At 35.6% G+C, this 20,509-nt stretch overlaps 1 protein-coding gene across 1 annotated transcript; it reads right to left on the bottom strand.

The window, feature by feature from the left end:
* Window positions 1-3,394: 3,394 nt before the first annotated feature.
* TMEM156 (transmembrane protein 156) lies at window positions 3,395-15,168 on the bottom strand. Its single transcript, XM_072406326.1, has 6 exons — window positions 14,993-15,168; window positions 12,588-12,836; window positions 11,627-11,872; window positions 8,521-8,640; window positions 6,877-6,966; window positions 3,395-4,576 (listed from the first exon to the last, which is right to left on the bottom strand). Exons 1-6 carry the CDS (start codon window positions 15,153-15,155, stop codon window positions 4,479-4,481), a joined length of 966 nt encoding a protein of 321 aa, XP_072262427.1. The 5' UTR covers window positions 15,156-15,168; the 3' UTR covers window positions 3,395-4,478.
* Between the last annotated feature and the right edge of the window lie 5,341 nt (window positions 15,169-20,509).

Raw genomic sequence — 20,509 nt, 5'->3', positions numbered from 1 at the left:
ATCATTGTTTATACTGTTGATGTATGTTTTCTGCAATAATTGTTTTTGGTAAATCAGAAAAGATCAGAATTAGAAGCCTACATTTGGATATTATGAAGATATATAAGTATTGTATGTAGACAATAATTGAAAGGTGGCAAATGCCATTTATTTCCTTCACTCAGTCTGCTGTCTTTCTATGGTATTCCTCTTCTACGGTCAGGCTTGATCTTTTTAGTCACTTGTCCCTAGAACCTGGTGGAAATTATATTTAATGAAAAAGAAGTATACTCATAGTGTAACTGTAATCACTGGATAATATGGCATAAAAATATGTTCCGTAGAGTATTGTGTATTATATTGTTGACATTTGCCTTTTATCCTATGCTCCAACTTTATTCTGTTGCCATTTTCTGATTTTCTTCCAAAACTCCAGTCTTTATCATTGCTCTGCATAAACACCACCTGCCTTGACCAACTGGTGTCTGAAAAAACAAAATTATCTGATCCCAGCAAATGCTTTACAATAGGTATGTGGGGATTACATGTTTTTTAACATATTTTTTGCATATTCTTTTAGGTTAACAATCGTATCTAGTGTGTGTACATTATTGGTGGATTATATTTGAACAATCGTATCGTTTCAGCATGTACAGAATCATTCAAATTGTGAAAAATCTTTGATTGGTCATTAGACGTTCATTTTCCAATGACAATTATTGCATGTGTGTACATAGCCTAATAGCTTTGACTTTTTTTTTAGTTCAGTTAAATATTTACAGATGCATTACAGAATAAATGGACAGTTAAGAAGTTATTGAAAATAAGTATATGCAGCATTTAAATTTGCTATGTTTTTTTATTACTCTCTCCAAAAATGTAAAGCTGACTGACTGTAAGAAATGGACATTGTTGCTTTGTCCTATAAAAATATATCTTTCACTGAGATATGTAAGCTGCATTCTAAAAAATACAACCTGTCTGGTTGGGGTTCTGATTATGTTCCTTTAATACCTTCTGAACTCCTGACCCAGACTGAGTGTTCAGCTCAGCTGTACAGCTGATTGTCTCACAGTTATCTGCATGTTGTGGGTTACTGGTTATCTTTACATCCAGGCAGTTAGCATGCTTTAGTACAACAATCACACAAGGTCTTGGTGATAGGTCTGCTTTCAATATGATTTGGTGATAATAAAATATTGACATGTTGTTTTCCAGGGAAATAACAGCACTACGTACATCCAGGATGCTTTCCGGCTGCTGCTTCCCATATTACAGGTCTCTCATATCCAGGCAACCTCTTCTAAAGCATAGCAATATGAACAACTACAACCCAAGCTAAATCACAGCAATCCTTAGCAATACTGTTCCAGATGAATGAAGACTCTGGTCCAAGTAATGGGAACAGCTTGCTGCTGTCTGTTGTATGCAAATTTGCACGTCATAGAGTTAACCAAAGGTTTCAGAACAAGAAGTTGTTGATTTTGTGTAGATAAATAATGGTTTGATCTGCTCATAGTAGAACACCACTGAGTACGTACAATTTAGCGTTGATTGACTATAAGTTGGGGATTAAAAAAAAACCTTGTAAAAGGTTGAGGAGAGTCCAAATTAAAGATTTACTTTCTCAGCTTCGATAATGCATGACCATATATAATGGAATTCTCCTCTTTTCCCACACCATTCTTATTTATAAGAACAAAACACTGTTTAAAAATAAGTACTACAAATGGTTACAAAAATGAGTTTCACTATCAACCTGATGCCTGCACCGACTGGTGGTGTGTACCATGCCCAGCTACTCACTAAAGAAAAACTTTGTTTTGCTATAGTGCTATGGGGTGACAGATGAACTGACTCTAGGCACAGAATAATTTTGTTGAGTTCTCACAATGATCAGGACATGATATGACCATATGCATAATGGCTGCAATTAGTACAAACTGTACAGCATAAATGGCAGAATTGTGTTACTTACACTGATGATAATAATAATACTTTGGGATAAAGGCTTACTGTAGGATAACTATATGGGCAAAAAGTTGGGTAACTGGTTAATATAGTATAGTATGCCAAACTGTAATTCTGACTTAACATAGCTTAATCTATTGCTAATAACTTTGTTTGTGGTATAACCATACTGCATTGAAATGTAGTGTAAATTTAAACAAAGTTATGTACTTTATGTAATAGAGTAAAACACAAGGTTGTAACCAGGTTCTTCAATGTACTTATTAGATGCACACGACTTTTAATGCGTACTGCTCCTGCAACAAGTTCTCATTACAAATAATAAAAATCTGTACTTTTATAACTACTAATAATTTAAAACTTCTTTGAGTGGAGAAGAGGAGCTAAATTGTGTTTTCAGTGGTGTTCTTCTTTAAGTGCCTAGTATAACATGGCGGATAATCTATACATATATTAATAATCGAAAAGAAAGATAAATGAATCCATGTCATGTGCTGAAGTAAGTCAAATCATTTTCTGTTCCAATATGATATCGTTACGCAATTGCTCATGCTTTGAAATAGCAATGTAGAACACAGATCATATAATATGAAATGTTAGCAATACTCCATTGAGTAAGTGTTTACAAAAAAAGAAAACATTTCCAGATTTGTTGTGTGCTTTTTTTTAATTTTTAGGTATAAAATGTTGCCTAGATTTTTTTTTATATGGGGGTAATCAAACCAATACAATGGATCTGATTTATTAAAGCTCCCCTAGGCTGAAGAGAATACACTTTCACCAGTGAGACTGGGGGAACCAGGAAACCTTGAATGGATTTCCTAAAAGGCATGAGCTATTTGTTAGCAAATGTTCTGGACCTGACCCATTTCAGGTTTGCAGGATCACCTATCTTCACTGATGAAATTGTATCTTCTCCAGCCTTGCAGAGCTTTATTAAATCAGGCAGAATATATCATCATTCTTCTGGTAATGAGGAATTGTTTGCACACGTGACTTATGATTATGTTGATGTGAAACATCTGAGCCACCACAGAATAGCAAGCTTCCTAAAAACTGCAGCATTTTTGTATACCACATATACTATGTTTATTACTAACTTTCTATGGATATAAATGCATGTTATAAAATAATACAAAACTAATTGTTACCATTGAGATAGGAAGTTCTGAAAAATGCTGCAAATGTGCTTGATATATCAAAGCTCTCATGGATTTTCTACAAATCAATTGCTATTGGTTGGCAAATGTTACCAGTCCTGAACCAGATCCATTTCATGTTTGCTGAATCACCCAGATTCTTGCTTGTTAATCTATCTTCTCCAGCCTTGGGGAGCTTTAATAAATCAGGCCCACTGTCCCTGGAGAAACTCTGTTTAGCTATTTCCCCCACACCTTGCTTTAAATTAAAATAATAAAGCAAAAAAAACAGCTTAAGAAATAAATACCATGTGCATATTTAATACATAAATTAATATAATGTATATTTGATATACAACCCATTTTGTAATGGAATGTTACAGATAATAAAAACACCATTCCAGTTTATGTACCAAAATCTGATTTTTGAGTACTTTGTGCCTTGTGTGTAAGATCTGTCTCAATATCTACAAAACTATAGATGAAGTTGAACAATGAAACAAAAGTTGCTTTCGACAATAGGAGTGGCTTTTTTCAGTATACATAATAAATAAAACACACTGGGATCCATGCTGCCTGGCAATAAAGTGCCAAAGACTGTGGGGAAAGTGTTATGATCTGGGGTTATTTCATCAACATTATGTGCTCAAAAATGAGGTCAGCTGACTACCTCAATATACCGAATGACCAGGTTTTTCTATCAATAAATTTTTTTCTTATCAATGTCACAAGCATATTCCAAGATGACAATGCCAAGATTCTTTAGGTTCCAATTGTGAAAGAGACATCTGTGCATGAAACATCATTTTCACATTTGGATTGACCACCAAAAAATCCAGACCTTAATCCCATTGAGAATCTTTGGGATGTGTTTGTAAGAAAACTTGCACTGTGGTTCAACGTTCTGATCATCTTCGTGAAAAATGAATATAGGTATAGATAAAAACAAATATTGTGACATTGCATAGGCTTATCCAAATAATAGCATGGTGAATGTGTGCCAATTTTCAAAGCTAAAGCCAGGAAAATATTAGAGTATGTGACTTTTTTCGACCAGGCAGTATACTTAGCAAGATTCACAAAAACAAATATATATAGCTTCACAAAAAACAAATATAAAACAGCAATACAGATAGATAATGACAGATTTGCCAATTTGTATCCTTCCCTGTGGTATTTGTTCAGGAGAAAGCTAATTTGAAAGTATTTAAATTACAATATGATGGACACTTGTAATACAGCATACAATTTACCCAGAAAATTTTTTCATTAAATTAGAAATACCTTAAAAATATATTGAAATTAGTTTAAAAATTAATCTCTGTCTGAGTGTTTAATGAGTTCAGAAAATATAAACTGTTCATAGGGCAGGAGCAGCTTCTACGGTCACTATGTGGAAGGCCAAGGAGTGGAAGAAGTAGTATCCAGGTGTTCAGCAATGACAGGTAGCATGGGAGCCGAGTTTGTTCTCCGATATTTATTTCCTCCTACAAGATAAGATTTAAAAAAAATAAAAACACAGATATTAGGAGATAGTGTTATCAAATTGAGATGCTTGAAATTGTGCTATAAAGTAGCTTGGACATAGGCTTTCCTTACTATTACCACCTCAAACTATTAGGAACCCTTGGCAATCCTCCAATCATTTGTCCGACTGCTGTAATTGGCTACTTCTTCTGGGTCTCCACAATTTTGCCATCTAGAGAACCTTGTATAAAATGCAGCGGAGGCAGCCGAAACTATGCCTCTGAACGTATTGTTTTAATATAAAAATTGCTTTATTTACTGGGGGACTCTATGAGAAAAAAATGTTTTACAACTAAACTGCGAACTCAAAACCTGTATTCCTGTAATGTATGGAATGAACAGGGTTCAAAAAACTGTGTCTACTGTGGTCTATCACTGCGGTTGCCAACCTTTTGGACCTTACAGACCTCTGAATTCATACTTTTAAATCCTGCGGACCATAAATATAATTTTTTTAAAAAAGATAAATACATTTGTACAATAATGGTCTTCCTAATGCATGTAAACGCATGTTAAAGTTCCTATTGCATTTATTCTGGTTTTTATGCACTTTTATTAGCATTTTTAAGCTTACCTTTAAAATGCTGGAAAACGTCTATGCCGCATTTTCACGCGTTTTCCCTGCATTTTTAACTATTTTTAACTATTTGCATATTAAGTGCTCAAAAATGCAAGAAAACGTTTCATTGAAATCAATAGAAACGTTTACCGGCGATTTTGGGCGTTTTCCAGCGTTAACTCAGATTTTTAATTAATTAAATGTTGCAAGCAACGTTTAAGATAAATGTCATAAACGTGCCTCAAGGAAACGTCCTGGTGTAGATTAACCCATTGTAATGCATGGGGATTTCAAACAAGGGCTTTAAAAGCCTCAGGTTAAATGCTGGGGAAACGTCTGTGTAGACTAAGCCTAATGGTGCCTGATGAGGACTGTGCAGGCTCTGATTCACTGATCAGCTCACGGGTAAGTAAAGTATTACTCGTGTTACTTTTATCATTAGTTGCATTATCTTTGGTATTACTAAAGAAATACAAAATATTAGTTTACTTTTTCTCACTCATTATGGGTTTATTTCATTCCAATCTAAGACCAAACAAGAAATGATAGTTATCAAAGTCAAACTATTTGATGCCATTAAATATAACAGTTAAAGAAAATACACAGTTAAGGTCATACTTACCTAAAAGAACATCTGAGAAATAAAATAAAACAATCGGATGAGAATCGGTATTCGCGCAGCAGGGTTGTAATTGTGGAAACAATACTGAAGCATACGGCTCGGCAATGGTTCTCTCATACAACTTAAAACTACACTGACGTCACGCTGCGCCTCTCTTGTTTTTAGGTCTCTAGTACAGTTCGTGAATTTAATGCAATATAAAGATCAAAATTGTCATTCAGAATATAAAAACTTATTGGAATTAATTTTTTTGTTTTTTTTATTTAAAAAACCTAAAAATTGTAAATAATGTCCACATTTTTCTGTGGACCAGTGGTCTGTCACGTAGTAGGGGAAAAAGGCTTCCTCTTTTGTTAAAATAGAGGAAAGCATTTAAAGTAGAATATCTAATGTTTCCACAATAATTAGGAAAATGATGTTGCAGACTTTTTTATGCTAATTTTTAAATGCTAATTTTCATCCTCTGTGACAGTCATAATCTGCCACAATCTGAAATATTCCATTATAATCAAATATCTTCCTTTATATGGTCAAAGTTACGCCGGAGCCAGTTGCCATCCCATCCTACATCCTTTTAAAGTTCCTGTAATTCTATCACGCATGCTAAAGGTATGATCTCCTTACTCCTCAGTGTTCCTTCCTCTCCAACAACAAAACTATCCTATATGGTTTCTTGGGAATGATTGCTGAAATTTACATGGGATCGTGAAGAATGGCAACAGATAGCTTATAAACTGCTAAACTCTGTAAAATGTTGGTATTTTTATTTACTTCTGATGTAGGGTTATTGCTTATGTAACTGTTACCAATGTTTCTTCTTGATAACGTTTGTTGCTTTTCATTATATTGTTACACCCCATTCCTAAAACTCAATAAAAACCATTAAAATATAAAATGCTTATTTTCAGGCCATCTGTGACGTTAACATTTTCTAAGTCATTACCCAGAACAAGCATAACTTCTGATTAGCACACACTAGTTCTATATCAGGGAAATACTAAACACTTCAAATATCTTTAAAAGCACTTGATTTTAGTTATATTATGGATAAACAATGTTAGGTTTCCGCTTATGCTTACCGCATTTCTGATGAGTGCCTTCCTGGCAATGTTTTTTTGGTGATATTCTACTTTGTTTATAGCTGCGTCTCTGTAAACTTGCTTTTTTATCTGTGGTAAGATAATAGTTTAGGATATGCATGAACCTTTTTTCTATGGCATTTAAACAGAAAAGGTTTCATATTTCATATTTCTTCTCTTTTCAGTGTATCATCATCATACTCATACTCATCATCATCAACATTTCTTCTCTTTTCAGTGTATCATCATACTTTCCTAATGCCTGCATGCTGCTGTCTTGGGTTACATGTAACATTTACAAATGATTGTTTGATAAAGTTGCTAATAAGGAAAACTAAAGCTGCCCTATAAATCAAAAAAAAAAAAGAATGGCAAGACTCTTTAAAGCACACCCTATAACCCACTTATTATCATCACCCTAGAAACCCTCCCCTGGAAATAGAATTTAGAGACCCCTTTTAGACCCTTCCAAGACGCATTAGTCATTGGCAAGGGCCTAACATTAGTATAGTAGACTGCTTTGCAGACTATAAGCAGACTTATTGGAGTGGAAAGCATTAGCACCTGAATAATATATTTACAATATTTATTCTATTTGTGAGAATCTATAGCGTTAACATTAAATCAAAGAGTATTATGAACCATTTGAAGGATTGCCTTGGAGATGCAAAATGCCTTAATGTAGAACACCTTTTGCCAGAGGGCCCCATCATACGCAGTTGTGCTTTTGGACATTAATGTTTGACTTAAAAAATGTTTAAATTCACTTTTATCAGCCAATATATCCTAAAACACAGGCATATGGAGCAGATTAAAATAAATCTTAATAGGGCAAGCCTTCCTAGAATATAATATCAACTTTTCAAATAAATGTCTGCAGAGTTTTATCTCCTGCTAGGTTCTTCAACACTGTTGGGGAGCACAAGAACCCCTTTCATGCCATGCAATTTGGCCAGCAATGGGCCACCTCTCCACCTCCTGCCTTCTGTTTGGACCAAACTAACTACTGCCTTCTGCCACCAGTTTATAGGACATACTCTCAAACTCGCAAACCTGACTGGACCTTGAATGTATATATATATATATATATATATATATACTGTATAATTATTATTATTATTATTGTTATTATTATTAATAATAATAATAATAATATTATTAATAATAACAATAATATTATATTTCACTTGCATGCTTTGGCAGTGTGAAATTTTTGACTTGATACAGTACATTTTATAGATGACAAATCAAACATTTAGGTTGAAAAACAATTCAAGAAATGTAGGGAAACATACAGCACTTTAACAGGATACATGCAAATTTGGAACAGAACATTGCCAACCTAAAAGTGTTCTTACTTCTCCAATTCTTACACCATCATCATTCTATCACTATTAAAGTATATGCAATCCCTAAAAAATGAATGGCTAATATTTACTCCCTGCTGTTCTCCAAAAATTACCTGTTGATTTTTTCATTGGAGTCGTTACCCTGGAACAAATATGCAGCTTGTGAAGTTGGGGTTTAGACAGTGAAGCAAAGATCTGAATAAAACCCCAGAGCACATTAAAAGGCAAGCAATTCCAGTTCCTGTATTTCTATTCTAGCAATATCCCTTTACTACAATAAAGTATTTTTACTTACAAAATGCAGTCCGAACAATTTTGTTCTCCTGTAATACTTTGCAGACAACAAATAGGACTCCACACATAAAAACAAGCGGGATCAAGGACAGCCAGATTATGCCAAGGGTTCTTTTATAGTCTGCATATTAATAGAAAATAAATGATAACTTACTGTATTCACAATCCATTTAAAAAAAAACCAATATATTTAAAAAGTACTTAACCTTCATATTTTCCTTTTAAAGTATCTCAGCATTAAACTGCATGTTATTCACATTGATCACTGTGTATGCTTATGGAAAATATTCAATGGCTTAATTATTCTATGAATAACATTCATCTCTCTACATGTGCCTTATAGCCATCTCAACCTATGTCAGGAAGGGGGACATCACCTAGAGGTATTATTATTATTATTATTATTATTATTATTATTATTAATAATAATAAACACAATTTATATAGCACCAACATTCAAATAAACATTCACTGGTGCAATAAAGCTTGGACTACTACAGATTTTGTTTAAATTAGGTACCTACTTCAAAAACAGTTTAATCAAACCAATTTACAAACAACGTATCCATGGTAAGTGTAATCATATAAAAATAACTATAAATAAAGGGTTCATTGGTTGGCAAACATTCAATATATTGCAATAAATGCCAACATGCCACATCCCAAATATAGACCAAATTGGAATGTGAAGATAAACAGGACTTATATAAAACTCTGCTTCCAACAGGGCAGAACCCACGGGACATCTTATGGAGGATTGTTTCATCTATCCCAGGCTGACTTGAACTCTTCTTGGCTTCTGGTCTTACCATTTGGTTGCTGCTTCCTGTTTATTGGCACTCATCGCCCTTCTGTGCTCCTTTCCTGTGTGAACATGCTTTGGCGCTAGGAAAGTAATACTAGAATTTGATTTTATGCTGTATCATTATATTTACCAGTCTCATTTAGCCTCATCCTGAAGAAGTGGTGTTACACCACGAAACGCATCGATGATACACTGGCACTCTTTGTGAGACTTCCTTTAATGTTTCAACTATGTATTTATGTTGATACTTTTATGAAAAAGTGGATTTATGTCTGTATATTGTAATATAGGGACACAGTGGTTCCCATTCTGGGACACTGTAAAAATCAATGTCTCCTACTTTACTTTTAAATATGATGTTCCAATAAAATATTTTAAGAGTTTTAAATATGACGTTAAGGTCCCGTTTCTCTGCACATATCAATTTGGTATATAAAATAACTAGACAAACAACATTTTTTTCTGGAACAACTATGTTTTATATTCTAATACCAAAATAATACAAATATCATGTTTTTCAATACAGACCAGACTTCTATTTCCTTCATTTTAAAACAAGATTTTATGTTCTAAGCAAAAAAAGCCAAGAATATATAAATTTAAATAGTGATACAGTAGTTCCCTTTTTATCACGGGGGTTGCATTCCAAAACCACGCGCGATAAACGAAAATCCACCACACCAAATGCTTTTTGCCTATTGTTTAAGCTGTAAACTACCCCCCACACTCTTTAAACACACGCAGAAAACATTTGCAAGCTTATGGCGAGTAATATCTATTGCTAGTATAAAGCACAGTGAAGATAATTACATATAAACATTGAAAAAAGAATGATAAGATACATTTAGATTAATATAGTATTGAATGTTATTTATTGATCTAGGATTTTTTTTTCATTTGTGTTCCATTTAGTTACTCATTCATCTTTTGAGATTGTGAGAAACTAGGGGACAAAAAGTAAATAAAAATTAAAAAAGTAAATGTTTAAGGGGCCATTTCAAAAGATAGAGATGTGCTTCAAGCATAGTGAGTTAAGTGCCAGTAGGACATTCACTGAGCCCTAGACAAATACATAAAGGGTGAGATAGGTAGGTATGTAGTAGGTATATCTGGCATGAAAGTAAAATATTACAAAGTTATTTACAAAGTTAGTATCAGATCTGGTATATGAAACATAAGCTTGATTTATTAAAATTCTCCAAAATACTTCCAAATAATACCAAATGATTTTATGAAATCTATTCTAGGTTTCCTGGATCACCCTGGTTCACCCAAGATAATCTCTTCTTCAGCCTTTAATAAATCAGGCACATTGCTATTTAAAGCTAACATTTCCAACCCTTTATAAAGCAGTATAAAGAAATAGGCTATGTTCAATGTAGCGGTGTGGTTTCAGTGCAATTATTACTTTCTTTAGCCCCTGAACTGCTTCCTCAGATAAGACGTTACATGTAGTGTCTCAGCTGTGGCATATTAGAATAAATGGGGGTGGCAGTGAGTGGTTTAATACCAGACTCTACTGCCAACTGTAAGATATGCAAAATCTTACTGCAAAGAACTAACATAGTATCATGCTTGGGGAGACAGGGCCACTAGGGGACACAGGAGACGCTGGAAGTAACAGGAGGCAATGGTGATACAGGAATAACCACAGACACAGAGGAACTCTGGAACAACACAACTGAATAGGCTGGAAACAACAAACTGGGCAACAAGGTGGTAACACACTGGACAGAGTTAACACACTGGACAGAGCTGGACAGAGAAAACACTGAAATAGGCAACAGGTGTTATAGGAAATGCTCAGCAGAGCTAGGGGGCACGGCACTAGTGGAGACACGTTGCAGAAATGCTGAGTGCTGTGTCTGAGCTAGCTAAATAGCCAGGGATGATTGAGAGGTTATTTCCTAAATAGCCAGCTGGATGGGAGAAACGGGTAAAGCTTGGAAGTATAGGCACGTCCAGGATCAGAACTGCCCGCATGTGCAGGAGAGAGATGCCTGCGGTTTAGTGAGGAAGAGGTAAGTGTGAGACAGTAAAAAGAGTGGCTAGCAAGGTGCCAGCCACCAGGACCTGGATGGGAACCCATGTTCCAGAAGCTAGTTTAAACATTCGTTTGGTTGTTGCTACGTATTGCAGGCAATATAAGCACTGAGTTGATGCCTGTGCCATTATTGCTTTTTTAGAAAAGCTCTTTAAAATACCCAACTGAACAGAAAATATGAATATTATGGAATATCAAACACTGGTATATTCATCATTTATATATACTTATTTTTCACCAATCTGCATCTGTACTTACATGGAATATGATGTTCAAATTTTAGTAATATATTGATGGCAACCTCATGATTCTTCACTCCTTTGCTTTTACCATTACCATCATTATCAGTCCTATTAAATTTTGTAGTATTTTTAACATGCATCTTAAAGGAGGACGGAAGAGATGGATCTCTATCTCCTATACTCATCAGTGTGAAATGTGACTCTTCTTCTGAGTAAATCAGATAATTTCCCCTAAGCTCTACCGGGAAATTTGTTGCGTTTTCTGTGTCGAAAGATATGAAAAAAATATTGTTCATGTTACAAAATTATGGAGTTAATCTGGTACAGCAAAAAAACTGATACAATGTAGTTTACTTTAAAACACCCCCAGGAAACAGCCAAGTATTTAATTTCCTAGCCCATGAGGACCTGTCAGTGGGCTTTTGGTTTTCATCAATGAGCAGCTTGCTTTCAGATGCATTCAGCTTGTATTGAAGGTTTTTTTAGATGCTTCAGCATTCATCTAAAGTTTACTGGAAGTTGTGTTTGAGCTGCAAATTACTTCCTTTTACTCTGACCTCCTTCTAAAATGCATTAATCTGCTTCAAACTGCTCTTTCAACTGAGTTCTATGAAAAGAATACAGTTTTGATGCCAAAAAAGCCTACAGACATTGGCCTTTACAGTGGCATATGGAAATCAATTATTTATTCTAGCAACCCAACAAATCCTTCCTCAAGTTGTTTTATGCACGGGCAGTCTATATATACATAGGGCCTGATTTATTAAAGCTTTCGAAAACTAGGGGAACCTGAGTGCATACCCTGAATTGATTTAGTCCAGGATGGAAAACATTTGCTAAATAATAGCAAACAGTTTTATGAAGTCCACCCATGCAGGTTTGCCTGATCACCCAGGTTCACCCATGACAGTTTTACCTTCTCCAGTCTTGGAAAGATTTAATAAATCAGGCCCATAGATTCAACACCTGATGCCTACCTGGTATCGCCAAATCTTGGAGTAAAGGGTGAAGGTATTTTTGTTGTTCACAGAAGTAAAGGGTAGAGGTATTAACGTACATACTTAGATTTACAGTATATACTGTATTATTTTGTAAGGTATCAGTCTCTCGGACATCTTTAGTGCTGTTTTCTTGTTTAAGACATATTAAAGTCTTGTTTACCACGGTGGAAATATAGGAGAACCCTTCAAAACAGGCATCAATACAGAATAAGTACACAACATTTCCTGTAAAAAAAGAAAGTTGTAAATTAGTTTATTAATGTGCAACAAGGTAAAAGTGTTCAAAAATATACATATGAGGTTCTTTACTTGCTGAAAGGTTTGGAAAGAAATGTCTAATTGTTGAAAATCACACACTTCAGCATTATACTGCTGCATTGCTTAACATGGGTGACAACACGATTTGTAGTTTGAAGCCTTGCAAATTCCATAGCACCATCTACTTCCCTGGTTTGCTCCTTGGTTAGAATAATTTGGAATATCACTACACCAATGGTGCTGTTGGTTCTCTTTTTCCTGTAAAATTACCTTTATTCCTGAGCAGGTAGTCTTCCTTAAAGTCTAACTTCACAGCTTTCAGATATTTAGGCACAGATTAGCATCATGCGAGTTAGAAGTAAAGAGAGGCAGACTCCTTGCTTTAGTTAATATTAAAGCTGAACTTCAGCCTATCTTCCGCCTTGCAACGTTGTGCATACCCCTCTCCTGTATTTCTGTATCTGTCTGTCATTTGCAACCCCTATTTAATGTACAGCACTGTGTATTATGTTGGTGCCATATAAATACTGTTTATTATTATTATTATTAATAATAATAATAATATTAACAATAATAATAATATGTACTTAAAAGCTGCAACACGTTAGATAATGCCCACCTGGCTTTATTTATGTACATTTATTAACTAGAGAATCTTATATGTCATCCTAATCCCCCCTCCATCTTCCCTACCTGGCCCTTTCATTAATTGGATTTTCTTTATTATTAGGGGCTCAGAATCACATGTAGGAATTATACAGGGCAGGATGCTATAATGTTTTTAGAAGTTATGTACGGCACCCTGCCACCCCTCCCTCCAGCCATGTTTCACCTATATTAATCAAAGAAGCACAGAAACAAAATTGATAATGTCACTGGGTCTAAAAGTACATAATGAAAATAGAAAGGTAGAAAAACTATTAGCAGATTAAATTGCAACTTTAACTTATACAATGGTGTGATTCAAACTTAATCAGTTAGTTATGCATCACTTTATTACCGATTTCCATTGTTTAACCACTACCTGTAATGCAGCAATTCATAATTTAGAAGATAGTTTCTGTTTACTACAGGTTCATACTTTCCACACCCTAGTAACCAAAGTTATCAGTTGTACTTGCTCACACCATCACATCCCTGCATACTTCTATTTTCTGCTGCATAACCCCTATGTCACTATAACACAATTCTATAAAAAAAAAAATGAGAACTGGAAGCATACACTTCAGTTCTGTAGTTTACTCACTATTTCCCCCCAGAGACTTGTAACTGTCGCCAACATGAGCACATTCCCATACAAGAATATTCTCACTGTTAAAATGGCTGTTAGGATATCAATGCATTATTAGATTCCGTAGTTATTCCAAGGGTTACTGCAAAAAAAACTCCTCTTTGGGTTTTCCAAGAATAAACAGTTTGTGGCAAATAGATAGATGCAGGTGAAAAGTAATCTTTGCAATACCTTGAACCATTGATGATCTGACCACAGACTTGACTATAAGTGGTGTTAAGGTCGAAATGAAGGAGTAGACCCCCTCCTAGTGTGTGCTGCTTCCCCACCTCATAGATTGTAAGCTCTTCAGGGCAGGGTCCTCTCCTCCAACCCCTGCATGTACAGAGCTGCGTAATATGTTGGCGCTATATAAATACTGTTTATTATTATTATTATTATTAATAATAATAATAATACATATAATAATATTAATAAAGTTTCAGAAAAGGGTGAAAGAAGTGTTTGTTGCTTAACAGCACTTATATATTACAAATTATGGGATCACAAATCAAGGTTATTGTGTCATGATGAATGCCTCCTGCTACTAGTGTGAGCTAGAAGTGAGCCATGACAGGGGGTCCTGGCACCCTCCTGACCCATATTTATTAAAGGGGTCCCTCTATGACCCAGAGGGACCCTGTGCAGCTGCACAGTTTGTACAAATGTTTGTGCATGTAAAAAACAGATAATGTAGCCTGTACAACATAATGATGAAACAGATCAGGCTGGTCCTGGTGACAATAATGACTAAATATCTCCAGGATGTCAGCAACTAACGATGAATAAAAATACATAAAAATGTTTATATTCACTCTATTTTCTTGCTAGTAGGAGGATATGCATAACTTACCATCAGTAGCCTTGAACCATTCAGGAATACAGACAACACAAAGTAAAATGATTCCTATGAAGATTTTAAGCAGAGGAGATGTTGCCATTACCAAACACGTGTAAATGAGACGTCTCCTACAACATTCTAACCTTGCAGTTGTTCCCCACTTAGGCAGAGTCATTTCCTCATTGAGAACAAGCTTTTTTTTTTTTTCGTTCTGATCATACTTAACAGAAAAAGCCACATGTGCGCTTGAAAGGGAAGTTTTAGAAGATCAGATACAACTTGCTGTTATGTGAAACAATAATGTTCAGTGTACCATCTCTGCTATCTTAATTTTTATCATATTCTTGCACTTTTATATTGCATTTTAAACTTTTATAATAGCGACTGAGATGTAATCTTGGGTTTAATGAGAAATTGTCTTTTTGTATTTTGCAACATTTCAGACTTTTTGCAAATTTCCTATGGGCAGAAATGTACAACTCTTGTTTACGTATTTGTTTCTAAGCACTGACTCACTAAACAGTGAAATAAAAATGTAATTATACTTGGAAATTGCAATTGTTCAATCAAGATAGCAATGGAATATTTAATCTTTATACCTTGGTATTCTCCAAGGAGGATCTTAAGGAAACTTGATCTAATTTCAACCACGTTGACATACCTAAACAATATTGTTTTACTAAGACACAGTATATTCTCACCATGGTGAACAGCATTGCAAAATGCGTTGTACTGGTTTCATACGGCTGACATCTTGCAAATTCTGAAAGTTACATTTCCTTCATAGCTCATAATCTGGCTTTTCCTAACTCTGAAACTTTGCCGTGCTCTTCTAATGTAAAGTGTCAGCACTGTTGAGTGGTTTGGCTAAAAGCCATTATTTTCTGAAAACAGCTTGAGATGTACAATTAAAGATATTTGACTTGTTGTCTTTGTAAAAAAAGCTCACCAATATTTTTTTGCAAATGTGTTCCTGAGTTCAGGTATACTTTAAAGCGGAACTAAAGCCGTGTGACTCACCTTTCCACATTCCATCACAGGGCGCTGCTATCATTCTTCTCTTCTTCAACCCAGAGATGATTTTCGATAACTGCTTGTACTGGGATGACATAACTCCTGTGCAGATGTGTGGGAGTTCATTCATCCCCCTGCACATGCCACAAACCTGTATGGATCAGGCAGGTAAGTCACATTTTTGCAGAAAGGACGTCACCTGGCCATTTCTGCATTATTGTCTTAACTGATCAAGCATTTGTAAAAGTGAAACTTTAGCTCCACTTGCTGCCAAAAAGTTTCCCACAACTAAATTTGTATTCAGGGTCAATTCATTTCCTAAAATCTAGTTTATAAACAAACAATGTATTGGGGACAATGGCTACAACTTCAAAACAGCCTAATGTAAGAAACATTTGTAGGGTGAGAATTGATTCATTTTCTAGACCCAACATTTCCTTAATACCAAAAACAGTGGTTAGAGACAAGAAAACTCTCAAAGTAAATCATCTGTAAAAAAAAAAGTAAACTTCAAAAAGGAAAAGAAATTGGGAGAAAGAAGGCAGAACACAAATCAACTGAACATCAAAGAATCTCAGAATTCAAGAGATGGAGCCAATTTTTCTGAGCCCTGAGATATAAAACACCACAGCGTCACCTCATCACTTCATTATCAAATAATGACAACCACCATACACACCAAATGCATAAGGAATTTAAGAATTAGCATGAAACTTTCTTCTCACTAAAGCACATCACGTAATACTTGTGCAACAAGTAAGATAATACAATAATAATACAAAACAATAATACAAGAGATCAAAGAGCCTAGGCACATTCACATACCATGAAGTACCCTGATATTCTTAGGAAGACTGAATACTTTTTAAAAGGGGCAAATAAGCACAAAAACAAAACATTTCATCATCACTTTTTGGGCATGATTTAGTAATGATATTCAATGACTAACACGGCAATACATTTGCTACAGAAGTAGGACAGTTATTTATTTATATTTATTTCATAACAGGTATGTATATATATATATTTATATATATATATATATATATATACTTTTGCAATTATGCAACAATTATACATAGGCGAGGGGGGTCCAGGAAATTTCTTACGGTAGCTCTGCAAAAATATGCTGAATTTTAATTTGCATACTCTTACCAAGTATGCTAACAAATTGTCTTTGTCATTCAGCAGCCTACCTAATCTTTGTTGTAAATTAAAAATGCCTTACATTATACTGCTAGCTATCATTACATTATTAATGAGGCTTTTTATAACTAAACGATGAAAGTATGAGTTTGTAAAATACTACATAACACATTAGTTCAGTGTATTGCTATCTCGTATATTAGAGAAGACCTGCCTGTGCCTGTGGCCTGAGCATTTCAAGGCCCTGACCCACAACAAGTACACACCAAAGTCACACTGGTTAGGGGTCTGGGACAGGAAAAGTAGTGAAGAGACGATCAGTTGGAAAACCAGTCAACTAGCATTTTCAGAAGAGGCTTGTAATATCAGCCTTCATACTTTCTCGGTCCAGATTTCCTTTAATCAACTGCAATCTGTAAAATACAATTCTCTGTCACAACTCTGAATGCTGACATACTGTTATTGCAGCTAGCTGACTAGCAGTGGATTCTACTAATTTAGAGCTTGCACTGAACTAGACAAATGGTTGAAAAACAATGGTTCTTATGTGTGATTACTATAACATCCAATCTTGGTGATCATGCGCTGGTTTAAGGGTTGCTCACATACAAACCTCTCCAAACTTCTAATGCCACCGCCTATTGACACAGTGAAAAAACAAGTGTTGAAGATAATCACAGTTCTAAAAAAATAGTTTTAAATATGTAAATGTTTAAAGATGTATGTACACAGTTCTGTCTATTCCTCAATTTAGACTTAACACTTAACAATTTAGCATTAACAGAATGTTATACTGTAAATTAGTCATAATGTTATTATTAGGTGTATATTGGTGGTGCTAAATGTTATATAGATTAGATAAAAGGCCAGTGCCACTGCTACCACTCACAGATAATCTGTCCAACAGTTTTCAGCATCTTTAGCCTCCCTTTAGCTGTGCAGCAATGTGTCTTTCTTGGCATACCCTGTGCACAACTGGGGATTTCAGAGTTTGTGCAGCAGCCATTGAGCGGACTAGCCCCTGGTTCCAACCTTGTCCTGCTATTGGTGGCTAGTCTAATTGATAATTACTTGTGCCAGGCTCTAGTTCTGGATCCTTCTGCTAGCTGCACCCCCTGGTAGGTGTTGTGGAATTACTTGGGTCATAGAGTCCAAGCATCTCTAGCTTTTACCAGAACACCCTGCAAGGCGCTGGAAAGCCTATGGGCCACCGGATTACTTTGCTGTGGGAGAACACCAGGTCGAAGCCCCCAGGCTCTCTACCAGCAGTCAGCAGAAGAGAGGGCTCTGGTGCAGGGACAGCCAAGATCAAGTAATGGGTAGGCAGCTAGCAAGAAACAAGGACAAGCCAGACCATGGTCTGGGAACATACAGCAAGGGAAGAACACGGTCTGGACAGTCCAAGGTCAGGGCAGAAAAGGCAGCATTCATGGCAGAGTTCAGACTGAGCTCAGGTATCCAAAAACCCTCAATATGGCAGAGTATAGCTGGGCTAAGATTAAGATAGCAAACTAAGGATCCAGCAATCAAAGCCAGGAACAATAGAGGTATTAATAGGACAACAGCCAATAGCAGAACAAGACTGATACAAGAAACTAGTCCTCTCATTGGCTGCAGCACGTCCCCTTTAGCTGTGCATAGACTTGGAGTAAGTGCAGAGGATGCTATGAAAGGCACAACTCTGCACAGCTAAAGGAAGTCTGAGGATGCTGTTAGCTGCTGGACGGATGATCTGTGAGTGTTCACAGCCACCGTACATACCACACTTGTTTCAGCAGCTATCTATAACACTAACGTAAAAGAATTCTATACATCAATGCTGAACATTTGACAGGTGCCTGTTGTGTCATTGTGCAACAGGAAACAACACGTGAAGAGGAAGCACTATTGTATCTAAAAAGCTATTTTTAGCAAGGTTTTTCTTGTGTGTTTCTACTTTTATGTAAATTTGAAGGGTATAAACGATTTTTGTGGGTTTTGTTACATTTGGTGTCCTGATGTGCTATGTGGTTGTTAAAGCCTATACAAAGCTTTAAATTGAGGCACTGCCTTACTATTGCAGACTGATTTGTATCCCCTGTTTGGGACCTTGTCCCTGAAGTGTCTTTGTAAGAATGGCTTGACCTCATAATCCTTCCTATCTTTACTCCATACTGGCAAATCCACCTGGAGCCAGAGATAAAATGGTCAAAATTTAAGAGCAGTGAACTGTAGGCCACGATTGTGGCCTGGTTGTAAATGTCCCCAGGCACTGAAGTCATAACAGGAATACTCTAGGTAAAACTAAACAGCAAAAAAAAGAAAGTCACATGCTCTTTTAGGTTACGGTACATTGGCAACCAATTTATTTTCAATGGGTTGCCTTAATGCAATGCCTATTAGTGAGCATAACATGTGTGCTTTAAAATAGCGTGAAGATGTAAATCAGCCCTTAGGGACTTTTTGATGATGTTCCAGTTCAAAGTTGCATATGACTCTGCAGATAGAATGCTTCAATAAAAGACAGGCTTTCCCTAAAATATGCTGGGCAAGATGTAGGTGTCTTAAACACAAGAGTCATTTATTAGGTTTAGATCAGGTCATGGGTATGTCATCTGATAGAGGAACCTAAAATTACTGGCTAGCTTTGAATATTTATCCTTCCCATCTTCATACAACAGTGTACTATGGTAAACCAGTAAAAAAAAATTTAAAAATTTGCACAAAACCTTGGTACATATAAAGTCGCAAACGCAACAATTTGGAATACTTATTACACATCAATAACCACACACATTAATTCGCAAAATGCTGCAACTAATGTGTGCCTTGTTGTCTCTTCTTTACCTGATTAACCTCAAAACAGGGTTTATTACTGGCATTTCACTTATTGACTGAAGTCCATTATAAAGCATATCTAAACCCTAAAGCAGGTCTTACATATATTGCACCATACCAGTCCTTAGATGTGGTGGTTGTGTTAGTTTTCTGTTGTTTTTTTTTTTTTTTTTTTTTTTTTTTAATTTTCACCTGATTACACTGGAAATTACACAGTCCTTGTTCTTCCTGGGCGGCTATGCTTATTCCTTCAATGTATATATGAAGGCAGCCATGGTTGCCCTCATAAGGTTGGACTTTGTCCATATTTATTGCATGGGATGGGGAGATTAGTAGTTTACAGTTGGAAGATGTGATTGTTTTATGTGATTATGTGATGAAGATGGGATTGCTTTCAATTTATGTCAAAGGAAGTGGCCAGATCAGCTATTTTTTGTACTTGTTGAGAGCATTTATATCCTGAAAAGGGAAAACTAGAACAGCCATCACACATCTAAGGATTGGTAAGCCGCAATATATTACATTTTCATTCTTAGGTTTAGTAATCGTTTG

The sequence above is a fragment of the Pyxicephalus adspersus genome, chromosome 3, assembly GCF_032062135.1.
Source record: "Pyxicephalus adspersus chromosome 3, UCB_Pads_2.0, whole genome shotgun sequence".
In the NCBI taxonomy this organism is placed as follows: Eukaryota; Metazoa; Chordata; class Amphibia; order Anura; family Pyxicephalidae; genus Pyxicephalus; species Pyxicephalus adspersus.
This window is presented reverse-complemented; position numbering and strand designations above follow the sequence as displayed.